Below are 13,597 nucleotides of genomic sequence, written 5' to 3'. Positions count from 1 at the left end.
GTGCAGCCTGCCTTGAGGCAGCGATTACAAAATGCACATCAGACCCCAGGGAGTCACTCCCTCCTCGATTGGCTTATGGCTGCACTTGGTGCTGTGTGGCCCAATCTGGGTGATCTACCATCCACTCCCATTAGATGGCAGACATATGCTGAACTCCAATAGGTGCTATGAGAGCCAGGCATAAGAAATGCCATCTATAGTCCAGAGAATTATGGCCCAGAAGAAGAGATTTTCACTACTGGGATGAAACATGTGCATCTGCCTTTACTACAGCAAAACGGGCAGTCAAGGCCGTGCAGGACTTGAGTGTGATAGACCCATCAAGGCCCTGTGAGCTGGACGTTCATGTCACTGAAGACGGTTATGGCTGGGGTCTCTGGCAGCAGCTTGAATGAACATGCCAACCCGTTGGATTCTAGTCACAACTCTGGAAAGGGGCAGAGTTACAATACACTTTGATAGAAAAACAACTGGCTGCCGTGTATCATGCCTTGCTGGCTACAGAATCCATCACTGGAATGGCCTCGATAAAGGTAACAACCACCTATCCCATCTTAGGGTGGGTACGAGACTGTACCCAAAAGCCAAGGAGTGGTGTGGCACAAACACCCACACTAGCCAAGTGGGGTGCTTACCTACAGCAGTGTAGTGCCCTCTCTAGTAGCCCCTTGAGTGAAGAACTCCCAATGCTTGTTGGGGCCAGTGGTATATACTAGTGAAAAGTAGGAAGAACTTGCTTTTGAACCATTAGTAGCAGAGAGTCCCTATCGGGAGGGAAGAGCCCCTATACCTGAAGATGCATGGTACATAGATGGCTCCAGTCGTGGGCAGCCCCCAAAATGGAGGGCCATAGCTTTCCATCCTAAGACTGAAACAATATGGATGGAAGATGGTGAGGGGGAGAACAGCCAATGGGCAGAGTTACGGGCTGTGTGGCTTGTGATCAGGCAGGAGCCCTCCCCTATAGTTGTCTGCACTGACAGCTGGGCTGTCTATCGGGGCTTAACCCTGTGGCTGCCAACCTGGTACCATGCCAACTGGCTGGTTGGTCACTGACCCCTTTGGGGGCAAGAATTATGGCAAGACTTATGGGCCTGTGGTCAGACCTAAATAATTACCATGTGACAGGTCATTTGCCACTGGCATCCCCAGGAAATGATGAGGCAAATAAATTGGCCCAGATACGTTGGTTAGAAGGAAAGTCTGCCTCTGATGTACCCCAATGGCTATATCAGCGTTTGTTGCATGCAGGGCAAAAGACAATGTGGGCTGTAGCCTGTCGGTGGGGCTTGCCTTTGACCTTCAAAGAAGTTAGTAAAGCCTGGCAGGAGTGTGTCGTGTGCTCCAAAAGGGACTTACACAGAGTTCCACAACAACATGGGACAATAGCTAAGGGGCCTATACCCCTTGTCAGGTGGCAGATAGACTATATTGGGCCTCTACCTGTGTCAGAAGGATATCAGTATACCATGACTTGTGTGGACACAGCTACTGGACTTCTGGTTGCTTTTCCTACCCATTGTGCAGACCAGCAGACAACCAAAAGAGGCCTGGAGCATCTCTTTGCTGCCTATGGCCGACCACAGGTGATTGAGAGTGATCAGGGCACCCATTTTACTGGACATACACTGCAAGAATGGGTGCGACAGCTGGGAATCAAATGAAAGTTTCATGTGCCATACAATCTTACCACAGCAGGCATGATGGAGAGGCACAATGGCTTGTTAAAATCCAGACTAAAGTCAGATACTAACAGTCTGTGGGGATGGTCAGTCTGCTTATGAACTGTGCTACAGCGTTTGAACGAGAGACTCCCAAAAGGGGGCCCTGAGCTCCGTAGATATGTAAACACATATGGCTGCCTCCCCCATACAACTGCAAGTACAAACCAAGGAAGAATCACCGAAGCCGAGGTTTGGCCACCAGAATAACATTTGCTGCCAACACCAACTGCACTGAACTCCGGACACACCATTGAGTGGACGTGGCCTTGGACCTTTCAACACATGGACCAACGATGGCTGGCTCTCCTGGCACCTTGGGGACAAGGCCTGGAAGCTGGCCTCCTGTGTATTCCTGGAACAACAGCAGAGTGGCCGCCAAAGGTCACAGTAGTATATACTGAGTAGCCAGAAGGTAGGAGCATCTTACCGGGGAGTTTTGTTTTATCATTATGGAAAGTGCATGCACCTCCAGTAGCACTATATATAGACCCTTCAGTAACCCCCACGGGGAAAGGAGTAAAAGTATGGTATACTAGGCCTGGAAGGGACCACCGTCCTGCTGTAGTCCTATCACAGGACCACTCTCTTGAATGCACATCCTACCTGATGGACAAGATTTGTCTATGTTGGTGGCATTAAAACGTGTCTTATAGCCCCTAAAGTCTTTGTGGATTGGGAACTTCCTCTGGCTTGGGGATTATTATAATTTTTGTTATTAGGAATCTCCTCTGGCTTGAGGATTATTACATAATTTTTGTTGTTATCTCTAAGTTGTTAACCTCTGTTGCTGTTGTGGAATCTGGTTGCAGTGCTCCAGGTTTCTCACACTGGGACCATTGCAGAAGATTGAAAGCATGTAGATTGTAAGGCGAGAATCCTGGAGGGGTGGAGTGTGGGGAAGTTGGGGTTCCTATGGCCAGGATCCTCACTGAACTTAAACCACCTGATGATATAACTAGCCTGTTGCTGGGCTACCACTTACACACCTTTAGACAATAAGCCATTATTTTGCTATATAGAGAGCTCAGTCCAGTGCTCTGGGTGGAGGCAGACGCTAGTGCTTGACCTACCGCCGGAGAACAAGCCGGGTAGTAAGCCCTTTCACCCCAAAGAGCTTTCTGCTGTCAATTTGTTTGGTCACATTGAATCCATAGCGAACTTGCCCAGGGCTGAAACCCATTGGCAAGACAAGTCCTTCTCTCCTGCAGTCAATTTTATACATAAAAACAACACAGAGGAACTCAATTATCCCTATTTTGGAGGGCTAATGCTACCGAATCCACATCTCACTTGTTGGGAAGTTTTTTTTATGTCTTAGAATGGGAGAGCTGGTAAGTGACCTTATACTGGAAACAGGTAAACAGTTTTCACAATTTTCACAACAATCATATCTTTAAGATTGTACTCAACCTTGGCAACATTGTAGTGAAACTAATGTTTCTGACCCCAGGCCCTGGTCCATTTCTCTGTGCCATCCCATATCACTTTGGTTGCTAACTATAGTTAGTGGTTCTTAGGCTTCCTAGGTAACACCTGTGGGCATGACTGCCTGCCAGTTTGTAAGAATTGACCCAAAGGAGAAAGACTAAAAAAATGAAAAAACAATAATAAAATAGATTATTATGTAACTAATAAAATAAGTAGGAATGCTAGCAAATGGGTACATGCTTGTGGGAATTACAAAAGTCTGTCTGCTGTCATTAAGACAATGTAATGTCATTTTCATTCATATGTGGATAAGGTAGAAAAGGGAATGCAGATGAATAATGTGATCTGTTGGGAGTATTACACGTGCTTTCTGACCTACTAGGACTCAGTTCATGTGATTTTTGAAGGACTGCCCACATCCATAATTCTAGAGTTTTCTTTTTCTTGATCTTCTCATCCTGATTTATTTAAAAAGAACAGAAATAATTACTAGCAAAATACATGTTTCTTCTAAGCGTGTGGACTTGGTGAGGGTATGATTGTGTGTGTACATCTATCTCCCACTCAGTGAAGGCCAAGTTTGTGAAGAGACTATGTGCGAAGGGCAGGGTCTCCATGGGGAGCCCGTGGACACAGACCCACAGCTGCTGCCTGCTGCCGAGGGGTTGTTCTCAGTGGGGTGTTAGTTCCTCAGCACACCCGCGCTGGGCAGGCCTGATGCTGAGGGCGGAGAAAGGAGAACTGTGGTGCTGTACTAGGTGCTCTGTTCGCGGTGCTCGTACAGGAGGTGACTTGTGGTAAAACCCATTTGCTTTCTTGCAGGCTTCACTTCAAAAGAATCATGTGCCGTAATCTACGACATCATGAACGAATTGACAGGAAAGAAATTTTCTTCAAGGGACCCAGATGATGGTATGTACAGAAATTGCTTATGGAAGAAGACAGCCTGTTTTCCTGACTGCCAGTTAGTAGAGGCCTTGTGGTGAGGACGGGGGTTAATTTAGCTTGGTAATCTTTCGGGTGATTATTCTGAGAAAGCCTCTGCCTGTGGCACTCGGCCGTGCACTTCCTCTCCTCCTGAGTTTTTATTTCTTTAGGTTTATCGTACATTACCAGTTTTGTTGCCAGGATTTTTATTAATGTAGTTGACTTGAAAATACAGTTTATCCACAGTAACCAAGGCTCTTGTGACCTTTTTCAGGTATGTTTTTTCAGTCAGCCATGAGAGTTGTAAGTACTGTTTCTTGTTTAACGTTCATTTTCCTTTTTCCTTTTACTCAGTTTCTAAATTTATCTGTAACTGGTGGAGGGCCTCTTCCTGATTGTTTTACTCCCTCTTAATGTTCATGTTTTTCTATCTTTTCCTTCCTTCCTTCCCTCTTCTCTCCCCTCTCTCTTCCTTCCATCCTCTCCTCCCCTTTCCTTTCTCTCTTTCTCTGAAATCTGTACCAAGTCATGTAACATCCCTACTCTGTGTTTATTGTATGTATTATTATCCTTTTTCATACCTTTATTCAGACAAGGTTTCAGAGTATTTCATATTTGTCTCTTGGTAACTTTTCTATTTGATACCTGTTGTTTTTAATTTTGGCTTTTCATTTTGCCATGATAATTACAGGAAAAATTCCGAACAGATTTCAGAATGAGTTAGCGTATCCTATTTCCTAAGGATGATTTGCTCCACAGTGTAGTGTGTACTCTTGAGGTTTTTCCTCTGGGTATTCAAACATGTACTCCCAGGCACATTTCCATGGCACTTTGTTTGTTGACTGCAGTTCAGTGTTTCATAGTAGGGAAGGGCTACACTTTACCTTAACTCTTCTCCTGAGGCTAGGCTTGGAGTTATTTCATGGGTTTTTGCTAGTACAATGATGCTGGAATGAGCACTCCTTCTGTCTTTTGCGTTAAGTGACCAAGTGTTTTCATTGGATTACTTTCTAAAGGTATAATTACTAGATCAAAATCATTTTATTTTAAATTTCACAGAACTTAAGAATTTGTTTTTTCCCCTAATTTTAATTCGTTTGCTGTCCATCAATACATTAAATCTGCATAAATATTTGCACAAGTAAAACTGCTTTTTCCCTTTTGTAATGAGCCATTGTTTGGCTCATAAGATGATGCTTAACTACTTGTAAATTTTCAGTGTTCATCTCTCAGAGATCTAGAACTTGCTTACCAAGTACATGGCCTTTTAAACACTGGTGATAACCGGAAATTCATTGGACCTGATCAGAGGCAGAAATACTATTTGTAAGTGTGTTGAAAGTGTATCCTTTTGCATTAATGGGGCACCATTAGTAGATTCTGGAAGCAGGAGGCTGTTGGTGGCCCTCCTGTTTCACCTCTTATTTCAGGCAGCATGCTCCTGACTTAACACTCTATGTTAACTGAGCACTTCCAAAATTCAAGCAGTGGTAAAACTGATTTGCCAGACTGAGATGTCTCTTATGTATCTTTTAAGCAGTTTTCCTTTATAACACTTTAAATCCACTTATCTTTTTTTTCTGTGCCCTATTTTATATTTTTGAATTTGTAGCTGGGTGGATCCCTGAAGATTTCCTCACAGGCTCTTTTGTTTTTAAAGATGAAAAGTATTAGAGCCCTAAGAGACTCTTTAAATGGGTTTGTATTAGGCAGATAAAACAAGATCTTAAGAAGGCAGCCTGTTAATAGGTGATTGTCTTCTATGTGTCCAAATCTTTGCTTCACATTGAATGCTTTTTAAATGAAAATGATACTTTACTCACCGTGACCTGAAAGAGGAGGCAGTCATGAACTGCCAGTTGAGGAGAGGAAGGTCCAGAAAGAAGTTAGCACCTCCTTTGTCAAGCATTAGCCCATGTAACTTGAAATTGTTTGGAATTGTTTTTAAATTCTATGCTGTAATTTTAATTATTTCCCCTATTGTTAGGGATTCTAGACTAAACAACTCTTTTCTCCATTGCAGTTCCAAGTTCTTCCATTTGCTTTGTCTAATGGAACATATTGATGTCACCTTGAAATGGTACAAGGACCTAATACCTTCAGTAAGAGATTTCCTTGAAGATGTGTTTGTGGGTATTGTTGCTGATTAACACTTTAAAAATATATTTGTATTTCTCTTAATCAGGTCTTCTTACCCCATTCCCAAACACTGATAGATCTTCTTCAAGCACTGGATGTGGCCAACCGGCTAGAAGTGATTCCTCAGATTTGGAAAGGTCAGTTTCAGCTTGTATGTCCAGCTCATCTCACCTTATTGTCCTACATTTTGATTAACAGACATGTTAACGTTTGTAGGGATGAAAACTTCCATTTTTGACTAACTTGCCTACATTAGTTGAGGTCTCCTTGAGGGTCACTTGTTCATGTTTCATATTGGATTGCATGAATTAAAATGTATTGAAAGTGACCTGTTGTGTGACATGACAAAGGAGAGATCAGTGCCAGTTACATGGCATGCCCTGAATGTGAGCGCATGACTCCAACCCCAAAACCAGCGCCATGCCCCAGACCAGTACATCACTGTGGCCTAATTGCTAACCAGACAGTGATACTTAGGTCTCTAAGAACTAGCCAAAAGTGTGGCTATATAAAGTTAGTTTTTGTCTGCCTCAGTTTGCTTGTCTGAGACACCGAGGCTGTAGCCCCACAGCCCTGCCACACTACTTGAGCAGACTGCCGTGGTGATTGTACATAGGAGAAGATTGATTGATTGCCAAGGGCTATAGAATGGGGTCTTCCATAGGGGGCTGGTGTCTGCTTAAGTGTAGTGTGTGCTGCATCTGGCACTTTACTGGGAGCAGGTTATTGGCATTTGCTTTCATGCTCTTTTGTCCATTCTTACCATGAATCATTCTCCTGATTTTCTGGAATCCTGGAACAAATCTGGAATAGACAATGTCAGCAACTTATTTTCACCCACCAAAAAATATGGGTGACAGTTGACAATTGACAGAGATCAGCCAAGAAATGTTGGTTTTACATGACAATCATCACTTCTCACTATATTACTTTTTTCTTTCAAGATAGTAAAGAATATGGTCACGCTTTTCGCAGTGAACTGAAAGAGGAAATCCTGATGCTCATGGCAAGGGATCGGCACCCACCAGAGGTAGGGCTGAGGTGACACTGAGGCTTGGTTATATCCTGACCACTATATCCTCTAATGCTAAGGGCCCTGTGAGGTGATTTACCTGATTTCCCCTATCATTGTGGAGAGCTCTGCCATCTAAATATATTCAACCATTAGTGGAATACCATTTCTAAAGTCACTCTCATTCCCCTAGTCCAAAGCTAACAACATGAAAATAGCTTCTCTCCATCCTGACAATAACACTTTGTATTTTTCTTTTAAATTCCCATCTAAAAAGAAAACCCAATCTTTGATTTGAAATATGTAGCTAATCAAATTATTTACCGTGGGGCACAGCACTTCTTTTTGATCATCAGTCTGTTGTGTACTATACATGTAATGTGTTGAAATGCATTGCTTAAAAATTGTAATGGTTCTATGAAAGCTCATGAACAGAGAACTGTAAAACCACTTATGCAGTTCTGCTGACTCAGAGCCTCTCAGCTCCAGGTGGCGTTTGCTGACTGTGCTGCAGATATGAAATCTACTTATGAAAGCCAGGGTGCCAGACAGACTGCTCCTGATTGGCCAGCCAACCCTTTGAACTATATAACTGTCCTCTTTTTAAGGGCTGGGAGAACCCAAGAAGCCTGGTGAGTATGAAACCACAAGTATAAATTAGAAGCATTTATACTTGCAATCTCAGAGAACATCTACCCTCATCAGTAGAGTTTCTCTAATTTGGTTGTATGATGGTGTAGTTAATTTATCAGAAGGCAGACATGTTTTCTGCATGAGGAGTTTTCTGTGGAAACTTTAAATTCCAACAGAAAAGCAGACTTTGGGGAGATAATTGTGTATGGTGTTTTTAAGGGAGGATATGATTCAGTGGGCTGATTCTGTTTTCTGATTCTCTGTTTTCTGAGTCTGTGGGCAAGTCATTTGTCCACTTAAATAGAACAAAGTAGTCAGAGAATCTTACTTTGGAAAATGTTTTGGGCTTATGGTTTATTCAAGTATTTCATTTGTGGGTGCTGCCATCTTCCCATTAGAATGTGGGCTTGTGTACCAGGACTTCAGGAAACTGGCATTTACCAGTATTTACTAAACATGGTCCTAACTAGAACCTGTCTTTGATTTGTGCCACTTTATTCTGGTTCTGTTTTCATCAGCACCTCATGCCCATGGTAATTTTTAGTGTTTGTGAATGGGCACGTCATGAATATTCATTCTTCCAAAAGCAAAGAAGTCAAAAACAGAACACTGTAACGTGAGGTCACAGGGGATTCTGTAGTTTGTTTTGCATATAAATGTGTGTCTGAGAGTCAGTGAGTGGGAGATGCTTGTATATGGCTTCTTCAGTGCAGGAAAATAATTGGAGCATGTGATTATCTGTCTAAAATGTGGCTGTTCACTGTCTCCAGGAGAAAAGGTGGTGAAGGCTTTGCTGCCTTAACTAGTCTTAATTGTGTGACCCACACACGTAACAGACTATGCTGCTTGTGCATTAGAGGCTCAGATTTGTTAACTGAGTCAGGTTGACACACACTTGTTATGAATCAGGCTGTGATGATTGGCGCAGGGGTACAGACCTCAGCTGAGCCATGGGAGCTGAATGTATGTTTCCTCTTTGTCCTGCATGTGGCAGGATGATGGGGGCACTTACATGAGACTGATGCCTCACTCTGAGCCTGCTCTTCTTAACAAGTTGTAAGAAACTGAACTCACGTGACTTGTAAGAGGAAGGAGATCACATGCTACTGCTTCCCTGTCTCCCAACTGCCTACAGGATACCCTCCCTCCTTGGGAGACTGAAGGGATCCTCCACAAGAGGATATACCCAGCACTTCTCAATACTGACAGCAAATCAGACTTGCCTATGAAACTTGTAATATATACCTGTTCAGTCTAGGGAAGGCAGTTGAAGCACTGGGGGTGATTCTGATGTAAAAACAGGGCCGGGAACCAGTGGAGCTCACAGATGTCTTCGGGAGCTTCCAACTGTTTTACTGGGAAGATCACAGTCTGAGGCTAGGAGAACAGCTGTGGTCATCCCATTGCCTTCTGTCCTGTTAGCATTCATAATCTTTCTCCTGTCTTATCTTGAACAGGAAGATGTTGGGCCTTTTTAAGAAGCATAATAAGATCCCTAGGTAAGTTGAAGTTTTAACAGGACTGCCTGGGTACATCCTGGAATTAGCTGCCAGGGCTGGCTGTTTACCTTAGGGTGATTGGGGGTTCTTCATGGACCTCAGCCACAGTGATTGGACATTGTCCTGACGGACATGTGAATGGACAGCCGCTTATACCGTCGAGGACATCCTGAGACCAGCGCTGTTCTATTAATCCCTGGTCAGTGATCCCCAGTACACTGGGGATATGCTGAATGGTCCTCAGTGAAGGCATACTGAGCCAATGTTCATTAGTTCTTTTGGCCCTTTAAAGTTAGACTTCATGTAACTTTGCCTCCAGGCTTTTGAGAAATTTATCACTGAACTTTATGAAATGCTGGATTTTGCATGTAAGCCTTTTGACTGAGGGGGTTGAGGTTTGGTTGGGGAATGTTGATATTTTGCCTCTTTTGCAGAAATGAGTTGCTGAGTGAATTTATGGACAGTGCAAAAGCATCCGACAACACTGCCCAGGCCCTTGAGATAGTGAAGCTGGCGAGTGCGTTCAGCTTACCTGTTTGTGAGGGCCTCACCCAGAGGCTAATGGCTGAATTTGCAGTCAGCCCGGAACAAAAGTAAGTGGGTCCTGTATTGTCACCAGGAGGGAAAGTTATGAAATTGGAGTAGTATCTGCCCACTTAAATTTTTAGTGTTTGTGAGTGGGCATATCATGCATATTCATTCTTCCAAAAGCAAAGAAGTCAAAAACAGAACACTGTAATGTGAGGTCACAGGGGATTCTGTAGCTTTCTATCTCCTGAGTTTTCTTCTTTACAGAAAGCCAGGATGTATTAATGTAATGAAGGTTTCATTTGTCATGCAAGTCAGGGAGGCCTGTAGATCTGATTGTAAACCTTTTCCTTTGGTAATATAGTTTAGCTACATAGTTCCCTGTCCCCCAAAACTGAGTTGCACTGTAACCCTCCAGTTTATTTTCCTTGCAGAGACTCCCTGGGAAACCTAATTGCACTGACCAGTGACAGTGACAGCGATAGCGACAGCGACAGCAGTGAAGGCAAATAAAAATGGATGAATCAGGAACAGCTGCGGCCTAGCACAGCTGCGGCAGTCGCACTTGAGTGGAGATGTTAATATTGGTGACAGGAAGAAAACGATGAGATGTGGTGAACTGCGCAGCGTTGACACAGCACTGACTGACTAGGTCAAATACCCAGTTGATACTTACTAAGCCATTCATTCAAGGCTTACTTTGGAAGCAGCGCTACCGTTTCCATCAGACGCACTGAGGCATGTGGCTCCTGATTCCAGCTCTTACTCTGCACACCTGCAGTTTGTCCACTGGCCTCATGCTAGCATCATCTTTTGTGGAGTCAGCCTTTGTGGGCTTATGCTGGTACTTCCTTGACCTTAGAGAAGGTGTCTAAAGATGGTTTTCAAACTACATCACAACAGATGCCAGGCCAGTAGTTGTCCAGTTTCAGGGGGTATTTAGATGTGAAAAATTGTGTCTCTTTGAATTGATTGAACAGTGGCAGGAGTTTGGACTGCACAGCTAAGAAAATGAAGACTGACCCACTTCTATTTTTTTTTATACAGCCTTCTTTGCCAGTCTTCCCACTATACTTGGGGCTTGCGTGAGCGTGTCACCTCTCCCTATTTGGTCTATGTGCTGACACCTCCTTCAGTTGTGCCAGACTTAGGGGTCTACATGAGGGTTTGTGATAACAAAAGGATTGAAATGTTTTCTTGACATGGTTGTGTATTGCTGGTTGGTAATCAAGGTAGTCAGGAACTTCTGTGGCTGGCATTTCTCTTCCACAATGACTTCCAAATGGTGTTGGGAACTAACAAGAACTTGGGAGGTGTGCAGCAACATTCTTCCCTTCACGAGGTCTTCCACCATGGGCTGCTTTGCTCATGTCTGATTCCCAGATCTAAGAGTTAGCCTGAGTTCTCCACATGAGCAACTCCATCCTCACCCTGCCAGGATCAACATTTACGGGCCACTGTACTGTACTGATGTCCATTATATGTGCCTGTTCGTATGTCCAGTCACCAGGTTCTCTAGGCCAGGACCCAGTCATACCTTGGCAGACACCTAAGTACTGGTTTTTGTTTCCTTCTAGAATGTCAGTTTAAGATTTCTAGTTGAAGGACAATGAGGGTGGGGCAGAATGCCAGTAGTTAGCTACTTAAGCCTTCACGTGCATTGTTCCTTAAACACCAAAGCAAATGAGCAAACTGGTAGGGCAGATTAGCCTTAGACCTTGGTTTTAGACTTCCGAGGAGGACCTGCCTGCCTGGAAGCTTCTGTTCACTCACTCCCTCCTTTCCTGATGGTTTATCAGCACCTGCAAATACCTGACTTCTTGGCCAAGCACTCAAATCATTGCAGTCTCTAAATATGGAAACTTCTTCCTTGCTAGGCCCTAACAATCCTCACCATAGTGCTTTGCAGCTATAGAGGTGATAGGAGGGAAGCCCACCCAGATTGATCTGCAATCTGGATTGCAGATGAGATGCAAAACATGTAGCTCAGTGGTTTTAGTTCTGTATTAAAGGTTCTTTCAAATCCCCACTCTAGGCAAATAACTGCTTTGAACTTTTCAGAGGAAAGTAAGGCCTTATAGGGTTGGTCACCATTACCTTGTATTTGTAAGTGTGCACTGCACTGACTAGTGAAATAGCGGCTTTTAATAGTCATAAGTTCTGTTTTTCCATGCTAGTTAATAATCTACCAATTTTTGCTTTGGGCCCTGGCTCACTCTCTAATTTGCTGTCTGTTCTTCATGAATGTCTTCATACAACTCAAGTACAGCATTTCTAAAAGGCATTTTTAAATGAGTGGCTTCTTGGTGATGTAGAACCCCTCTTTTTTAAGACAACTCTTACTGAACAGTCCCAACATTTTCAGCTGATATTTATATAGGAAAAATTATCTATAACCTGAATGAAACTCAGTTCAAAATTGTAAGCAAAAATGCTCTGAGGAAAAATGTTCGAGTTATAATCCAGTTACAATCAGGAACAGAATCAAGTTTTAAAACCAAGCTTTGGAGCACCAAACAGGGACATGAGGCTTTAATGATAGCTGAGGCAGCAACATAATGGCATATAAAGCCAACCATATGATAAAATGGAAATTTTGGAACTGAGGACAGTTTATTTCTGAGTAACTTAGCAAAAAGGAGCTGTTGAAACCAGAGCATCAGAAGAGCAATTGGGAGTCAGGACTCAGGGAATGGGAAGAGTAAAGGGAGTTTTGGCAAGTGGAAGATGCTTCTATAGTGTTGCCGCAGATTACTAATGTATGGGAGTTAGAAACTACGTTTTTTCTTCAACAGAACATTGAGGACTAATAATAAATAAAATGGACTGGCTTTCAAACTGCACAGTTGAGATAAATTTTTGTGGTGACAACTAGAATATTTAATGAAATGTATTAGAAAAAGTGCATCACATGCAGTTTTATGATGTACTTTTACAGTGCAATAGATGCATTTAGGTATACAAGTATAAATGTACCTGATCATGGAAGATTTTAAGGCTGGTTGTGGCCAAAAAATTTGATATACTCTGAGATAGTAGTCGATGGGTAGTCAACAAATTTTATGGAATCATTTAGATTAGATCTTAGAGGTACAGTGGCAATTTACCAGAGAAGTACCCTATTTGCTAGAAGGCAGTGTGCTAAGACACAGATGATCAAATGCAGCGGATGCAAAGCCTAGGCAGTAGGGCCTCCAGCTGGCCCAGGAAGGAACCTAAGCTGTTAGAGTGCTATCCGTTTCATCTCCAGAGCTGTGGAGTTGAGAGTTCAAAAGGTCCACTGGAGATAAGCCCAAGAATGGTTCTATAGAGCTCACCAAGATTTTAAGACTCTTGAAAACTAACAATGTCCCGAAAGAGTGAAGGTCATGATAGAATTTATTCCCAGGAAAACCTTTTGCCAGCTACCAGTGGATCTGTTCGCATACAATGGCACCTTTGCTGGCTCTAGCCTGTCCCTCCAGAAACCCTTCCCCTTCCAGAGGCCCAGGGCAGTGTCCTTAAAGGGCTCAATTAATAAGCTAGAGAAACCACCTCCACAAGGAAAAGGGTCCGGTGGCTGGGTAGCCCTCAGCCTCCCTGCAAAACAGGAAGGCAGAGAAGCTCAGCCTTGGTAAGGCAAATGGACACTAGACCTGATGGAGTGATTTGCCTGGTTTTTAATCCTTTTTGTTTCCCTTTTATATTAATTCAAATTATCTTTTCTT

The 13,597-nt window shown here is 43.2% G+C and overlaps 1 protein-coding gene and 1 non-coding gene across 2 annotated transcripts in view; both read left to right on the top strand.

The window, feature by feature from the left end:
- Positions 1-12,733, top strand: part of PTCD3 (pentatricopeptide repeat domain 3) — a 46,012-nt gene extending 33,279 nt beyond the window's left edge. Inside the window, exons 15-24 of the mRNA XM_073241542.1 lie at positions 3,975-4,064; positions 4,354-4,382; positions 5,299-5,405; positions 6,103-6,181; positions 6,265-6,355; positions 7,163-7,248; positions 7,714-7,862; positions 9,321-9,362; positions 9,797-9,955; positions 10,325-12,733. Coding sequence (XP_073097643.1) covers positions 3,975-4,064; positions 4,354-4,382; positions 5,299-5,405; positions 6,103-6,181; positions 6,265-6,355; positions 7,163-7,248; positions 7,714-7,862; positions 9,321-9,362; positions 9,797-9,955; positions 10,325-10,403 — 911 coding nt within the window. The 3' untranslated portion in view covers positions 10,404-12,733. The remainder of the gene's footprint in view (positions 1-3,974; positions 4,065-4,353; positions 4,383-5,298; positions 5,406-6,102; positions 6,182-6,264; positions 6,356-7,162; positions 7,249-7,713; positions 7,863-9,320; positions 9,363-9,796; positions 9,956-10,324) is intronic.
- LOC118971295 (small nucleolar RNA SNORD94) lies at positions 8,770-8,903 on the top strand. Its single transcript, XR_005059670.1, has one exon. It is a non-coding gene; the product is annotated as a small nucleolar RNA SNORD94 (small nucleolar RNA).
- Positions 12,734-13,597: the final 864 nt, after the last annotated feature.

This window comes from Manis javanica, chromosome 1 (genome assembly GCF_040802235.1).
Source record: "Manis javanica isolate MJ-LG chromosome 1, MJ_LKY, whole genome shotgun sequence".
Classification (NCBI taxonomy): domain Eukaryota; kingdom Metazoa; phylum Chordata; class Mammalia; order Pholidota; family Manidae; genus Manis; species Manis javanica.
This window is presented reverse-complemented; position numbering and strand designations above follow the sequence as displayed.